General features: G+C 48.3%; 1 protein-coding gene across 1 annotated transcript; it reads right to left on the reverse strand.

Moving 5' to 3' along the window:
- Positions 1-4,261: 4,261 nt before the first annotated feature.
- LOC123170960 (uncharacterized) lies at positions 4,262-6,620 on the reverse strand. Its single transcript, XM_044588652.1, has 2 exons — positions 6,612-6,620; positions 4,262-4,552 (listed from the first exon to the last, which is right to left on the reverse strand). The coding sequence occupies exons 1-2, from the start codon at positions 6,618-6,620 to the stop codon at positions 4,262-4,264; spliced, it is 300 nt and encodes a 99-aa protein (XP_044444587.1).
- Positions 6,621-15,133: the final 8,513 nt, after the last annotated feature.

The raw sequence follows: 15,133 nt of genomic DNA on the forward strand, positions 1-15,133 counted from the left end.
CAGATTTGAAATAAAGGCAAACATCAAAAGTTTTCAAACTTTAAAACTAACATGTTCGGTTTGTGACTAATAAATCGCAAGTAATTGCGGTGAAGAAACCCCACATTTATAAAATGATTAAATACTCTAAGGTGAATAAAACAGTAGCAAAAACCAATATTAAATGCTTTTATAATTAATAAAAAACGAAACTAAATGGTTTTGGGGTAAAACCTTTTGGTTGCAGTGGGTTTTGTGTTATTACTAATTTAGGGATCATTTTAAATATTAAGTAAAAACTAAACAGAAAAGAAAGTATAATTAAAAATAAATAAATAAAAGGAATAGAACAAAACAGGAAATGAATAAAAGGAAACCCCCCACTGGGCCATACGGCCCAGCCGGCCAGCCCAACTGGCCCCAACCGGCCCGCTGCCCCCTGCTTAACCCCCCTCCCCCAACTCCCACCGAACCCTAGCCCACGTTCCCCACTCCCCCACTCACGGTCCACTCCCTCCCGATCTAGATCGGCACCGCGCCAGCCGCCGACGTCGCCCCGACGTCGCCCCGACGCCGCCTCGCCGTCGCTGCCCCGTCCTCGACCTCCTCCTCACCAGAGCCACCCCCTCGTCTACCTCCACCTCGTCAGACGCCTTGTCATCATCTCGTCCCCGCCGCCCGAAGCTCATCCGCCCCGACCCGACGCCGTTGACCGTCGTCGCCGGACCACCTCGCCGGACAGCCTCCGTCGCACGTCCCCGACCTCCTCCCCGCACCCCACTGCCACTCCCCTACACCGTGTGGTGAGACCTCGCGCGCCCGTGTCCTCGCTCCTCTCTGCATGTCGCCGATGCGTCGTCCGCGCTCACCGCAGCCTCGCCCCGCCCGGCGTGCCCCTGTACACGCGCCCGGGTGTGCTCCGATGCCTCGCCTCCCCCGTACGCGCTCACCTCGTGCTGCCGCTACGGCACTCGCACCCCTATCGCCCGGGCCTCCAACGCCCCCCTGCGCTCCGGCCGGCCTCGCCTGAGCACGCCGCGTCCGCCCCTGACCCCGTTGGCCGCGCCCTGCTCCCGCTTCAGCCGCCCTGGCCACTGGCTTGGCCCCGCCGCACTCCCTACGGGCGAGCGCCCGCCCAGGCGCCCGTTAGCCCGCCCCGCTGTGGCCCCTAGGGCCAATGACATGTGGGGCCCAGTCCCTGGAACGCAATAAAAAGGATATAAAAAAGAATTAAAAATAAATAAATAAAACAAATATTAATTAATTAATTAACTAAATTAATTAAGTTAATTAAATCTTGATTAGTTGACTAGTTTAATCTACTTAACCTGCTAATTAAACTAAGTAACTGTTAATTAGTTATCAGTTTATGACAGAATGGACCCACGCGTCAGTTTGACCAAGTCAAATAACTGCTGACATCACCCTGATGTCATGCGAAGCTGACATCATAATGGCATTTCCTAATTAATTTAATTCTGTTAATTCTAAAAATGAATTAAAACTTTGAAAAATAATGTAAAATAAACCGTAGCTCGGATAAAAAAACTTTGTACATGAAAGTTGCTCAGAACGACGAGACGAATCCGGATAGGCAGCCCGTTTGTCCGCCACACACCCCTAACATATCGAACACGCAACTTTCCCCCTTCGGTTCATCTCTCCGAAAACGCGAAACACCGGGAATACTTTCCCGGATGTTTTCCCCCTTCGCCGGTATCACCTACTACCGCGATTGGGCACCCCTAGCAACGCTCATTGTCATGTCATGCATCGCATGCATATGTTTGCATTATATTTATTGTTTCTTCCTCCTCTTCTCTCGCTAGACTACGAGACCGACGCCGCTGCTGGTGCCCCGACCGACTACGCTGTTGACGACCCCTCCTTCTTGCCAGAGCAACCAGGCAAGCCCCCCCCTTGATCACCAGATATCGCCTATTCTTCTCTATACTGCTTGCATTAGAAGAGTGTAGCATGTTACTGCTTTCGGTTAATCCTATTCTGCTGCATAGCCTATCATTGTTGCTACAGTTGTTACCCTTACCTGCTATCCTACTGCTTAGTATAGGATGCTAGTGTTCCATCAGTGGCCCTACACTCTTGTCCGTCTGCCATGCTATACTACTGGGTCGTGATCACTTCGGGAGGTGATCACGGGTATATACTATATACTTTATATACATGACACATGTGGTGACTAAAGTCGGGTCAGCTCGTTGAGTACCCGCAAGTGATTCTGATGAGGGGGCTGAAAGGACAGGTGGCTCCATCCCGATAGAGGTGGGCCTGGGTTCCTGACGGCCCCCGACTGTTACTTTGTGGCGGAGCGACATGGCAGGTTGAGACCACCTAGGAGTGAGATGGGCCTGGCCCTGGTCGGTGTTTGCGGATACTTAACACGCTTTACGAGATCTTGGTATTTGATCTGAGTCTAGCCATTTGGTCTATACGCACTAACCAACTACGCGGGAACAATTATGGGCACTCGACGTCGTGGTATCAGCCGAAGCCTTCGTGACGTCAGCGACGGAGCGGCGCGCGCCGGATTGGACCGGAACGCCTGCTAGGCTAGGTTTGCTTCCGGTCGCGTACGCAACGTGCAGGTGTGCAATGGGCGATGGGCCCAGACCCCTGCGCGCATAGGATTTAGACCGGCGTGCTGACCTCTCTGTTGAGTCTAGGTGGGGCTGCGACGTGTTGATCTTCCGCGGCCGGGCATGACCCAGAAAAGTGTGTGCGGCCAAATGGGATCGAGCGTGTTGGGTTATGTGGTGCACCCCTGCAGGGAAGGTTATCTATTCGAATAGCCGCGTCCCTCGGTAAAAGGACGACCCCGAGTTGTACCTTGACCTTATGACAACTAGAACCGGATACTTAATAAACACACCCTTCCAAGTGCCAGATATAACCCGGTGTTCGCTCTCTAACAGGGCGACGAGGAGGGGATCGCCGGGTAGGATTATGCTATACGATGCTACTTGGTGAACTTACCATCTACTCTCTTCTACATGCTGCAAGATGGAGGTGGCCAGAAGCATAGTCTTCGATAGGATTAGCTATCCCCCTCTTATTCTGGCATTCTGCACTTCAGTCCACCGATATGCCCCTTTACACATATACCCATGCATATGTAGTGTAGCTCCTTGCTTGCGAGTACTTTGGATGAGTACTCACGGTTGCTTTTCTCCCTCTTTCCCCCCTTTCCCTTCTACCTGGTTGTCGCAACCAGATGCTGGAGCCCAGAAGCCAGACACCACCGTCGACGACGACTCCTACTACACCGGAGGTGCCTACTACTACGTGCCGGCCGCTGACGACGACCAGGAGTAGTTAGGAGGAACCCAGGCAGGAGGCCTGTGCCTCTTTCGATCTGTATCCCAGTTTGTGCTAGCCATCTTATGGCAACTTGTTTAACTTATGTCTGTACTCAGATATTGTTGCTTCCGCTCACTCATCTATGATCGAGCACTTGTATTCGAGCCCTCGAGGCCCCTGGCTTGTATTATGATGCTTGTATGACTTATTTTTATTTTTAGAGTTGTGTTGTGATATCTTCCCGTGAGTCCCTGATCTTGATCGTACACGTTGCGTGTATGATTAGTGTACGGTCAAATCGGGGGCGTCACAGCATTAGTAGGAGTCATTTTACCCCGTCAAATATTATCAATGGTCCCGCACAGGTTAGAAACGTTGTCACTAGCCCTAATACACTAAAACATTGGATGGATGAAGAGCGCTCGGTTAACTGGAAGAAAAGAAAAAACAAGAGTTGCGGTTTTTTGAAACCTTCATCTTGGTTTGTCGTGGTTTCTAAAATTCAGTATTTTCTAAAATTCAGTATGAGATCATATTATGCAAATATTAGAAATAAAAACTCCCTCCCATCTAAATTAATTGACGCAGTCCCTCCAATACAATGTTGTATAGTGGTTGCTCAATTATTTTGGATCGGAAGGAGTAATAAAAATTCGTGCAAAGGATGCATTTATTTATATTTTATACAGGAAATGCACCGATGTATTTGTCAACACTCAACTGGAAAAACATAAGCAAATTAATCAACAGAGCTTGTAGAAACGTCCATCACCTAACAACTCTGCAAATCTCCACAGAATTCACAGTGCTGAAAATACAAAGTAGGAAACGCTTGGAAAATAACTGCAAAGGTTGCCCCAAGAACTCCGAAAACACAAACATCCATCTCATACTCAACATCATTCGAAAAAAAATCTCCATATCATCACAGTTACAACAGCAGATCAACTCATGCCCAGCCTGATCAGTAGGAGCCGAGCTGGGTGATCTTGCTGCCGAGCTGCCTCTGCGCGTAGGCGAAGAGCCGGCCGGCCTCCTCCTTGCCGACGGCGCCGTCGCGGTTGGCATCCGCGGCCTGCACCCTTTCCCGCGCCTTCCATGACGCGAACCACAGGTTGAGGCTCCGCAGCGCGCGCTGCAGCTCCTCCCGGCTGATCCGGCTGTCGTGGTCCGCATCGTACTGCCCCAGCCACGCCCAGAACTCCTCTGCCGTCACTTCCCCCTGCGGCAGCGCACGGTACCGCATGAACGCCCACTAGTAGAAAAAGAGGCTTCCATACGCCCCCATTAGTCCCCAAAATAATCGAACCGCGACAAAAGGGGTTTTTAGTCGCGGTTCGGGAGGAGACCCGCGACCAACTATCTGGGCCCAGCGCGCTCGGTCGACAGCTGGCGGACGGGAGGGGCTTTAGTCCCGGTTGGCCTGGCCAACCGGGACTAGGTCCCCGAAGGCCTTTAGTCGCGGTTGGCCAGGCCAACCGGGACTAAAGGCCCATCCTAGTCGCGGTTGGCGAGGCCAACCGGGACTAAAGGCCCATCCCTATATATAGGACTCAGCTCACTTCACTTCACTCAGCTCACTTCACGATATTCAGAAGGGGGTGGTGGGTTTGCTTTTGGTTCCTCCTATGCACACAAGGTGTTCGATGAAATGCCCGAGAGCCTGAAACAAACATGATATGAAGTGTCCGAGCCACACTTGAGCTTTCTCATTTATTTTTCCTCCGCAATCGCGGTTAGCAACTTGAACCTTTCATGTGTCATTGATAAAATATGCATGTGTGTAGTTCATTGTTTAATTTGTATTATTTCTAGCTAGTTAGTTTAACAAATGCATGATGGTTAATTATATACTTTATATAATAATAATGCAGATGAATCGGCAATGGATGTACGGTCCCCGACTCTCCGGCGAGTTCACTACGGGTTTGAAAGATTTCCTCGTAGTGGCAAATGCGAACAAGCAGCTAGGTTTTATTATCTGTCCATGTGCTGTCTGTAAGAATCAGAAGGGTTACTCCTCCTCAAGAGACGTTCACATGCACCTGCTTCGGCACGGTTTCATGCGAAGCTATAATTGTTGGACCAAGCATGGAGAAAGAGGGGTTAGAATGGAAGAAGATGAATAAGGGGATGATATCGATGACAACTATCATGATCATTTCGGTGATACTTTCATGGAGGATGATGCTGAAGGTGGGGAAGGGTTAGGTGAAGGTGAAGAAGAGGCACATGATGAGCCCGCTGATGATCTTGGTCGGACCATTGCTGATGCACGGAGACGCTGCGAAACTGACAAGGATAGGGAGAATTTGGATCGCATGTTAGAGGATCACAAAAAGTCGTTGTATCCAGGATGCGATAATAGTCTAAAAAAGCTGGGCTGCACACTGTATTTGCTAAAATGGAAGGCACAGGAAGGTGTAGGTGACTCATCATTTGAAAATTTGCTGAAAATGTTGAAGAATATGTTTCCGAAGAATAACGAGTTGCCCGCCAGTACGTACGAAGCAAAGAAGGTTGTCTGCCCTCTAGGTTTAGAGGTTCTGAAGATACATGCATGCATTAACGACTGCATCCTCTACCGCGGTGAATACGAGAATTTGAATGAATGCCCTGTATGCACTGCATTGCGTTATAAGATCAGAGGCGATGACCCTGGTGACGATGTTGAGGGCGAGAAACCCAGGAAGAGGGTTCCCGCCAAGGTGATGTGGTATGCTCCTATAATACCACGGTTGAAACGTCTGTTCAGGAACAAAAAACATGCCAAGTCGTTGCGATGGCACAAAGAGGACCGTAAGTCCGACGGGGAGTTGAGACACACCGCTGATGGAACGCAATGGAGAAAGACCGACAGAGTGTTCAAAGATTTTGCAGCTGACGCAAGGAACATAAGATTTGGTCTAAGTACTGATGGCATGAATCCTTTTGGCGAGCAGAGCTCCAGCCATAGCACCTGGCCCGTGACTCTATGCATCTACAACCTTCCTCCTTGGTTGTGCATGAAGCGGAAGTTCATTATGATGCCAGTGCTCATCCAAGGTCCAAAGCAACCCGGGAACGACATCGATGTGTACCTAAGGCCATTAGTTGATGAACTTATACAGTTGTGGGCCAGACCTGGTGTACGTGTCTGGGATGAGCACAAAGGAGAGGAATTTGACCTACGAGCGTTGCTTTTTGTAACCATCAACGATTGGCCTGCTCTCAGTAACCTTTCAGGACAGACAAATAAGGGATACAATGCATGCACGCACTGCTTCCATGAGACTGAAAGTGTGCGTTTGGTTTATTGTAAGAAGAACGTGTACCTGGGTCATCGTCGATTTCTTCCCCAAAATCTTCACGTAAGAAAGAAAGGCAAGCATTTCAACGGCAAGGCAGATCACCGGCCGAAGCCTGCGGAACGTACTGGTGCTGAGATATTTGATATGGTCAAGGATTTGAAAGTCATCTTTGGAAAGGGTCCTGGCGGACAATCAGTTCCGCAGGGAGTTGACGGGCACGCACCCATGTGGAAGAAGAAATCTATATTTTGGGAGCTAGAATATTGGAAAGTCCTAGATGTCCGCTCTGCAATCGACGTGATGCATGTTACGAAGAATATTTGCGTGAACCTGCTAAGCTTCTTGGGTGTGTATGGGAAGACAAATGATACATAGGAAGCACGACAGGACCAACAACTTTTGAAAGACCCAGATGACCGGCATCCGGAATGGTTTCAAGGTCGTGCTAGCTACGCTCTTACCAAAGAAGAGAAGGTCATTTTTTTTGAATGCCTGAGCAGTATGAAGGTCCCGTCTGGCTTCTCGTCGAATGTAAAGGGAATAATAAACATGGCGGAGAAAAAGTTCCAAAACCTGAAGTCTCACGACTGCCACGTGATTATGACGCAATTGCTTCCGATTGCTTTGAGGGGGCTCCTACCGGAAAATGTTCGAGTAGCCATTGTGAAGCTATGTGCATTCCTCAATGCAATCTCTCAAAAGGTAATCAATCCAGAAGATCTACCACGGTTACAGAACGATGAAGTCCAATGCCTTGTCAGTTTCGAGTTGGTGTTCCCACCACCCTTCTTCGATATTATGACGCACCTCCTGCTCCACCTAGTCGAAGAGATTTCCATTCTCGGTCCTGTATTTCTACACAATATGTTCCCCTTTGAGAGGTTCATGGGAGTATTAAAGAAATATGTTCGTAACCGTGCTAGGCCAGAAGGAAGCATCGTCAAGGGCTATGGAAATGAGGAGGTAATTGAGTTCTGTATTTACTATGTTCCTGACCTTAAGCCGATTGGTATTCCTCAATCGCAACACGAGGGGAGACTAAGTGGAAAAGGCAAGATCGGAAGGAAATCCACGATATGTATGAACGGTCATTCTATGACTGAAGCACACCACACAGTTCTGCAAAATTCCAGCTTGGTGGCTCCGTACTTCGAGCAACACAAGAATATTTTACGCTCGGACAACCCGGGGAAGCCTGAATCCTGGATTAGAAAGGCCCACATGGAGACTTTCGGCAGTTGGTTGCGAAAACATTTAATGAATGACAATGATGATGTTGGAGATCAGCTGTACATGTTGGCCAAGAAACCATCTTCGACTATAACGATTTTCCAAGGGTACGAGATAAATGGGAATACATTTTACACCATCGCCCAAGATAAAAAGAGCACCAACCAAAACAGTGGTGTCCGCTTTGATGCAGCAACCGAGAATGGGCGAAAGGTCACATATTATGGTTACATAGAGGAGATATGGGAACTTGACTATGGACCCTCCTTTAAGGTCCCTTTGTTCCGGTGCAAATGGTTCAAGCTAACAGGAGGTGGGGTAAAGGTGGACGAGCAATACGGAATGACAATGGTGGATTTCAACAATCTTGGTTACCTTGACGAACCATTCGTCCTTGCCAAAGATGTCGCTCAGGTTTTTTATTTGAAGGACATGAGTAGCAAACCGAGGAAACGGAAAGATAAGAAAACGATCGGTACATCATGCGATGATCCAAAGCGCCACATTGTTCTTTCAGGGAAAAGAAACATCGTGGGAGTGGAGGACAAGACAGACATGTCAGAAGATTATAATATGTTTGGTGAAATTCCGCCCTTCAAAGTGAACACTGACCCAAGCATTAAGTTAAATGATGAGGATGCTCCATGGATACGACACAATCGTAAGCAAGCAGGGACACAAGGGAAGAATTGATGTGTAATAATTTATTGTACCAAACTTTGTTGAATGGATCATGTGAATTAAAACGTACGATGGCGAATCCGGATGATTTGTATTTGGTCGATGAACTGAATGATGTATCAAACCTTTTGTCAAACCTTCAAGGGATCGATGAACTGAATTTTTTGATATATTATTTGTATTTTTAAGATTTTAAAATGAATTAGTTTTATTTTTCTGATTTTTTTGATATATTATTTGTATTTTTAAGATTTTAAAATGAATTAGTTTTATTTTTCTGATTTTTTGATATATAATTGTATTTTTAAGATTTTAAAATGAATTAGTTTTATTTTATATGAAAAAGGACCTTTAGTCGCGGTTCATGACACGAACCGCGACTAAAGGCTCTTTCTGCGCGGGAACGAAAGCGGCGCCAAAACCCTTTAGTCCCGGTTGGGGAGGCGGACCGCGACTAAAGGTACCCTTTAGTCGCGGTTGGTGTCCCCAACCGGGACTAAAGGGTACCTTTAGTCGCGGTCCGCCTCCCCAACCGGGACTAAAGCTCTGTCTATATATACAGCACTTAGCATTTTCCGCGGTCCGCCTCCCATTCTCCTCTCGACGCCGAAGCCCTGCCCCGACGCCGATCGACGCCGACGCCACCAGGCTGCTGCCCCGACGCCGATCGACGCCGACGCCCTGCCCCCAGTGAGCTCCGCCGCCCCCCACTTCCCCTGCCCTGCGCGCCGCCGCCCCCGCCCCCAGTGAGCGCCGTCGCCGCCCCTGCCCTGCCCTAGCGCGCCGCCGCCGCCCCTGCCCTACCCTGCCCCTGCCCGCCGCCCCTGGCCCTGGCCCTGCCCGCCGCCCGCCGCCCCTGGCCCTGCCCCTACCCGCCGCCCGCTGCCCCTGCCCGCCGCCCCTGGCCCTGCCCCTGCCCGCCGCCCGCCGCCCGCTGCCCCTGCCTGCCGTCCTCCGCCTCCCGCCGCCGCCTGCCGTCCAGGTATGGAAGAAGAAAGAAACCAAATGAAAACCAAAAAGAAAAAGGAAGAAGAAGAAAGAAACCAAAAAGAAAAAGGAAGAAGAAGAAAGAAAAAGGAAGAAGAAGAAAGAAACCATATGAAAATGTTAAATGTTAAATGTGTTTCAAAAAAAGGAAGAAGAAAGAAACCAAATGAAAACCAAAAAGAAAAACAAAGAAAACAAAACAAAAGAAACCAATGCAAAAGAAACCAAAACAGAAGAAAAGGAAAAACAAAATAAGAAAAGGAAGAAGAAAAGGAAGAAGAAAAGGAAAAAGAAAAGGAAGAAGAAAAGGAAAAACAAAATAAGAAAAGGAAAAAGAAAAGGAAGAAGAAAAGGAAAAAAAAATAAGAAAAGGAAGAAGAAAAGGAAGAAGAAAAGGAAAAAGAAAAGGAAAAAGAAAATACTTGGCAGTGCTCAATAATCTTAGTTTTTAATTCCTCCTCCTCTATGTCCCCTTAATCTTATTTTTTAATTCCTTTATACTTAAAGAATTTTTACTACATGCAGGAGTGACATATGGCGGACGATAGAGCCGAGCCGCTTAGGGATCCGGAGGCTGAACGTTATTTAATGGGCATCATCAACAACGAGATTCCTTATGTGCCGGGCTCAGAATATGAGCAAGAAGAGGATGTAGTCTCTTCTTTTCTGAACCTTGACGGTGGAAGAGACATTGTCTATGATCAAGAAGGTGAAGGAACGGACATTGTCGACGGAGGTCAACCGTCAACAAACGACGATCTCGAATTGCAAGTAGCAACCACCTCCGGCGAGGTATATATATACATTGAGCCTCTCGTGATACAAACTTACTGAAATGTGAATACATATGTATTAACGCGCGCGACTCTCTTTCTTTTTTTAGCCCTCGGCCGGATCGAGTACGACAAAGCATGGCAAATCCAAGGCGATGAAAACAGGAGAAACATATGCCATTGAGTTTGTCAGTGAAACTGGCAAGCCCCTACAGCACACCTCAAAGTTTATCAACCAATGCGGAGTCGTTGTTAGAGACAACGTCCCGATCACCATCCAGGAATGGAAGGAGTCAAAGAAGGCACGTCTTGGTTTCAGTTTTGTCGACAAGAGAACGAAAAAGGATTGCTGGAGAAAGCTTATGGAACATTTCATTCTACCTCCGGAATACAACAAAGTCGATAAATTCGGTAACGAGGTTCCGGGTGGACGTGAGAGGAGGAGGCTAGTTAAAGAGTTTGCTCTTCAGAAGATGGGCGAAGCATTCCGGAACTTCAAGAAAAATTTAACCCGTGACTATGTCAACAAGGGCAAGACTCCGGATTTCAATGGACAACATGAGAAACTGAAAGATGATTGGCCAGAATTTGTGAGGCAAAAGCAATCGGAGCATTTCAAGGAAATATCGAAAAAAATAAGGATAATGCGAGTAAGAAAAAGTTCCATCATATTATGGGGCCAGGAGGATACCGCCTTTCGGAGCCTAGGTGGCAGAAAATGGAGGAGGACCTGAGGGTGCGAGGAATCCCTCTAGGTACAGAGGGATGGGACCCAAGGGCCAAAAGCTGGTGGTACGGGCATGGGGGATCGCTAGACCCGGAGACAGGGGTGTGTGTTCACCGGAAGAAAAAGTTTGCTCCCACCCAAGCCCTTATTGACGCAATGACCCAAGCTCAAGAGGGCTTGATCAAGTTCAACAGAGAGAAAGACGCACTGACAAGAGCCCTCGGGAATGATGAACACGGAGGACGTGTACGAGGCAAAGGCAAAGTTCCGTGGAAAGTAGGGTTTTCCCAGGACAATGGCCCATACTGTTACAGAAGCCGTAAGAGAAAGACGGACCGGGATGCAGATCTTGTGGCGAAGTTTGCATCGGAACTCCATGAGTTGAAGCAGACCGTGCATGAACTAGTAAAAGAAAAATCGGCTGCAGGGCCGCATGAAGATCATGAAGCGGATCGCGGAAGCCAGCAGTGGAGAAGCAGCGTGGCTTCCACGGATGCCCCGCCTGGTGCTAGTGCACCGATGATCGAGATTCGTGCACCGGAGCCTCACTACCCCGTGGATGATGTAAAGGAGATGAAAGAATGTGATCTGCATTATCCCGTGGGGAACGTTTCCACGAAGGTAGCTAGCGGCAGTGCTTTACCCTGTACACCTGGAGCACTCCACCACAACAACCCCATTGCATATGGCTATGCTCGTGTCACGGTGGAAGACATAGTCCAAGGGTTTGAGGACCTGGAGATTGACAAAGCTACACCCGAAGGGGAGAGAAGACTTGGAGATGTCAAGCGCCAGATCATTCTATGAAAAAAGAAGTACATAGTGTTTCCAGGCGAGGCGCCAAGGCTAACAAGTCCACCCCCTCCGATGGTGGTGGTGGTGGCGGTGGTGGCGGTGGTGGTGGTCGTGGTGGTTCACCTACACCTCCTTCACGCCATTCGACGCCGTCCCCCGATCCACAACCTCCGGCGGGTACGACGCCCCCCAATCCTCCTCCGGCGGGTACGACGCCCCCCAATCCACCTCCGGCGAAGAAGCAGAAGCAGGCGGACAGCAAGGAAACCCGCTCCTGGACTATTAACCCGGACCCTTATGTACCTAAGACCACAAGGGTACCGGAGCCATCACTGAAGCCTCTCCTCCCAAGGCCTTGGGAACTTAGTGAAGCTGAAACCAAATTGGCCGCGTCTGCTCATTATGAGAAATGGAAGGCGGATATGAAGGCGATAAAAGAGCCTGAGCCCAAGCAAGTATTCACTGAGAAGCAAAAGAAGTGGGCTAAGGATTTTTTGATGACACCGTCCCAAGCCGAGCTGAATATGCCTGACGACTATGGACATGAACTTCGTAGGCAAGCAAAAATATTGAAGGAGGAGAAAGAAGAAAGTAAAAAAAGCGGGAAACAACTTGACCAGCTCGGGATGCAGAATAAACAATCGATCCCCCCGCTCATAGTGAAAGCCGGTCCGGAAGAGGACCCCGAGATCATAGTAGCTGCGGCAGCACTTGGATTGACTGTAGCGAGTGCCATGAAACAAGCGTCCGAGATGGGTTTGACTCTTCGTGCCTTCTTAGGCCTTGAGGATGCGCCAGTATGTGAGGTAGCATTACAATATGTGCGGAATGGGCCTCTCGTCGAGCCTGCGCGGGAAAAGAGTCTACCACCACAAATGCGAAATCTGCTACGTTGGTACAAGCAATTCATAACATGGGCCGACAAAGAATATGTTTATGCGGATGTTACAGAGGAGCATCACACCAAACGGTACTCTGTACAAGTTCATATGAGTGAATTGTTCCAGCTGTTCAATCTGCGCGACCTCGAAAAATCTATGCTGAGTTGCTACGTTCTGTAAGTGATTTATTTCTACCTCATCTCGTTCTTCATTGCCTGCACTATATATATATATATATATATATATATATATATATATATATATATATATATATTGTCCTAACTATATTGTTGCGTATGCTATTATGCAGATTGAAGATTTGGGAATGCAAAATAAGAAACATCCATGATGTTGGGTTCATTGACCCACATATCGTTAATGGACATGTGTTACAAAATCACCCCGAAGACGTGGAGAAAGACTTGTACAAGTTTCTTAGAAAGCATCAACTCAAAAGTCATATTCTATTTCCTTACCATTTTGGGTGAGTGTTTCTCTCTTGTGCCCATTCTCTTTTGTTTACTCCATGCATGGTATGTCTAATTGATGAGTTATGCATGACTGTGCATGTAACGTGTCCGCAGGTTCCACTGGATTCTGCTAAATATTGAAGTTCACACCTCCAAAGTTCTAATCATGGACTCTATGGATTCGGATCCAAAGCGTTGGGCCGACATGAGAAAAATGCTGCAAAAGTAATTATTTTCAATCATTTGAGCTCTATATCGATCGGTCTCTTTCGTTCATTTCCTAATATCAAGTAACTAATAACTCCCTTGTTCATTTAATTTTCTTTGCCCTGTAGGGTTTGGAGACGGTTCTCAGAAGAAATTGTCGGTGAATTCAAACATGAGCTAGATTTTAGAAGGTTAGTTAATGTGGATAAGCAGCCACCGGGGACCAATCTATGTGGATACTATGTTTGTGAGAACATCCGGAGACACACCTCTGAGCGGAAGGCATCGGATAGCGTGCGCAAGGCGGCGGATAACTTGCGGAGGAGGCTTAGTCCAGAAGCTCGCTTCCGACCAATTCAAGATGAATTAGCAGGATTTTTCATGAGGGAAGTCATCAATCCTAAAGGAGAACACTATACCGAGGACGAAGAAATTTATATGCATACCCGAGATTGAAACTTGTTTGAAGTTGTATATGGTCATCCATCCTAATTGTGTATGGAAACTTGTTCGAAGTTGTATATGGTCACCCGAGATTGAATATATATTATATATTCCTCTTGAATTCTTCTTGTTTGAAATTTCATATGCATGTATATAGTAGCGTAGAATATGTGTACTGAAACTTCATCAAAATTAAAATAAAACACAAAATAAAATATAAAAGAAATAAAACACTACAAATTAAAAAGAAACCAGGTTTAGGGGGGCTAAAACCCTAAACCTGCGGAGGAGGCCTTTAGTCCCGGTTAGCCACGAGAACCGGGACTAAAGGTCCTCCGCCCCGACGGACCCCTGGCGCCCACGTGGACGGGCCTTTAGTCCCGGTTAGCCACAAAAACCGGGACTAAAGCCTTTAGTCGCGGTTCGTAAGAGGCACGACTAAAGGGGGAGGGGTCTTTAGTCGCGCATATTTAGTCCCGGTTGCACAGCCGGGACTAAAGGCCTTTGCGAACCGGGACTAAAGGCCCTTTTTCTACCGGTGGCCATGCCTCCTCCCGACGGAATCGGGCAAGAGATCTGCTAGCCTTGGTCGATTAGCTGCCCTGGCCTGCTGCTTCTCTAATCTCTATGGGTGAGTGCGAGAGTGAGCTAGATGATGACGATGTTGAGTAGCCGCGCACGGTGCTATATATACGGTGGAGCCTGAACAGTTACCGCACGTTTTTCACAACTCCACGGACGCGCCTTGTAGTTGTCGTCGTGTTTCACTTGGGTGATTTGGGGTTCAAGAAATGAGTGGATCAGTAGAGGTGTTGCTTATCAGTAGCGGTGTAGCTTAAAAGTTCATTCTTTAGAGAACGATTAGGCGAGTGGCACATTGTTAATCTGGAAATGTGGGGAGCAAAGGGGTTTTATGATCAAATGCCCGATTCCATGGGGGTACAACACCTGAGAAATAAGAGCCAAACAATTCCATAGGCAAAGGCTGCGGTGGGGGCGGGCCCGACGCCGAAGGAGCCGGGGATCTGGATGCGGTGGCGATCTCCTGGTGTGGCTGGGGCGTGGCCCGGAGGGAGTTGCGCACAACGGACAGGGTGGCGCACCTGGTCGTGCGGCGGCCGCGCTCTCCTCCGATCCATGACCAACGGGATTTGAGGTCTCCGGCGATGTTGAGCGCGGTGGCGGCCGTGGATCTGGTCCCCAACCAGATGCGTCGTCAGTCTTGTCTATGGCCAGCTAGCGGCATGTTGTGGGGCCGGTGAGGGTTGCTGGTTCCCTGCTGGCGTACCAATGGCGGCACACGTTTTCATGGCGTGGTCCCAGACAGCTACGAGATAGCGGCGACGCGGCT

The sequence above is a fragment of the Triticum aestivum genome, chromosome 7D, assembly GCF_018294505.1.
Source record: "Triticum aestivum cultivar Chinese Spring chromosome 7D, IWGSC CS RefSeq v2.1, whole genome shotgun sequence".
In the NCBI taxonomy this organism is placed as follows: Eukaryota; Viridiplantae; Streptophyta; class Magnoliopsida; order Poales; family Poaceae; genus Triticum; species Triticum aestivum.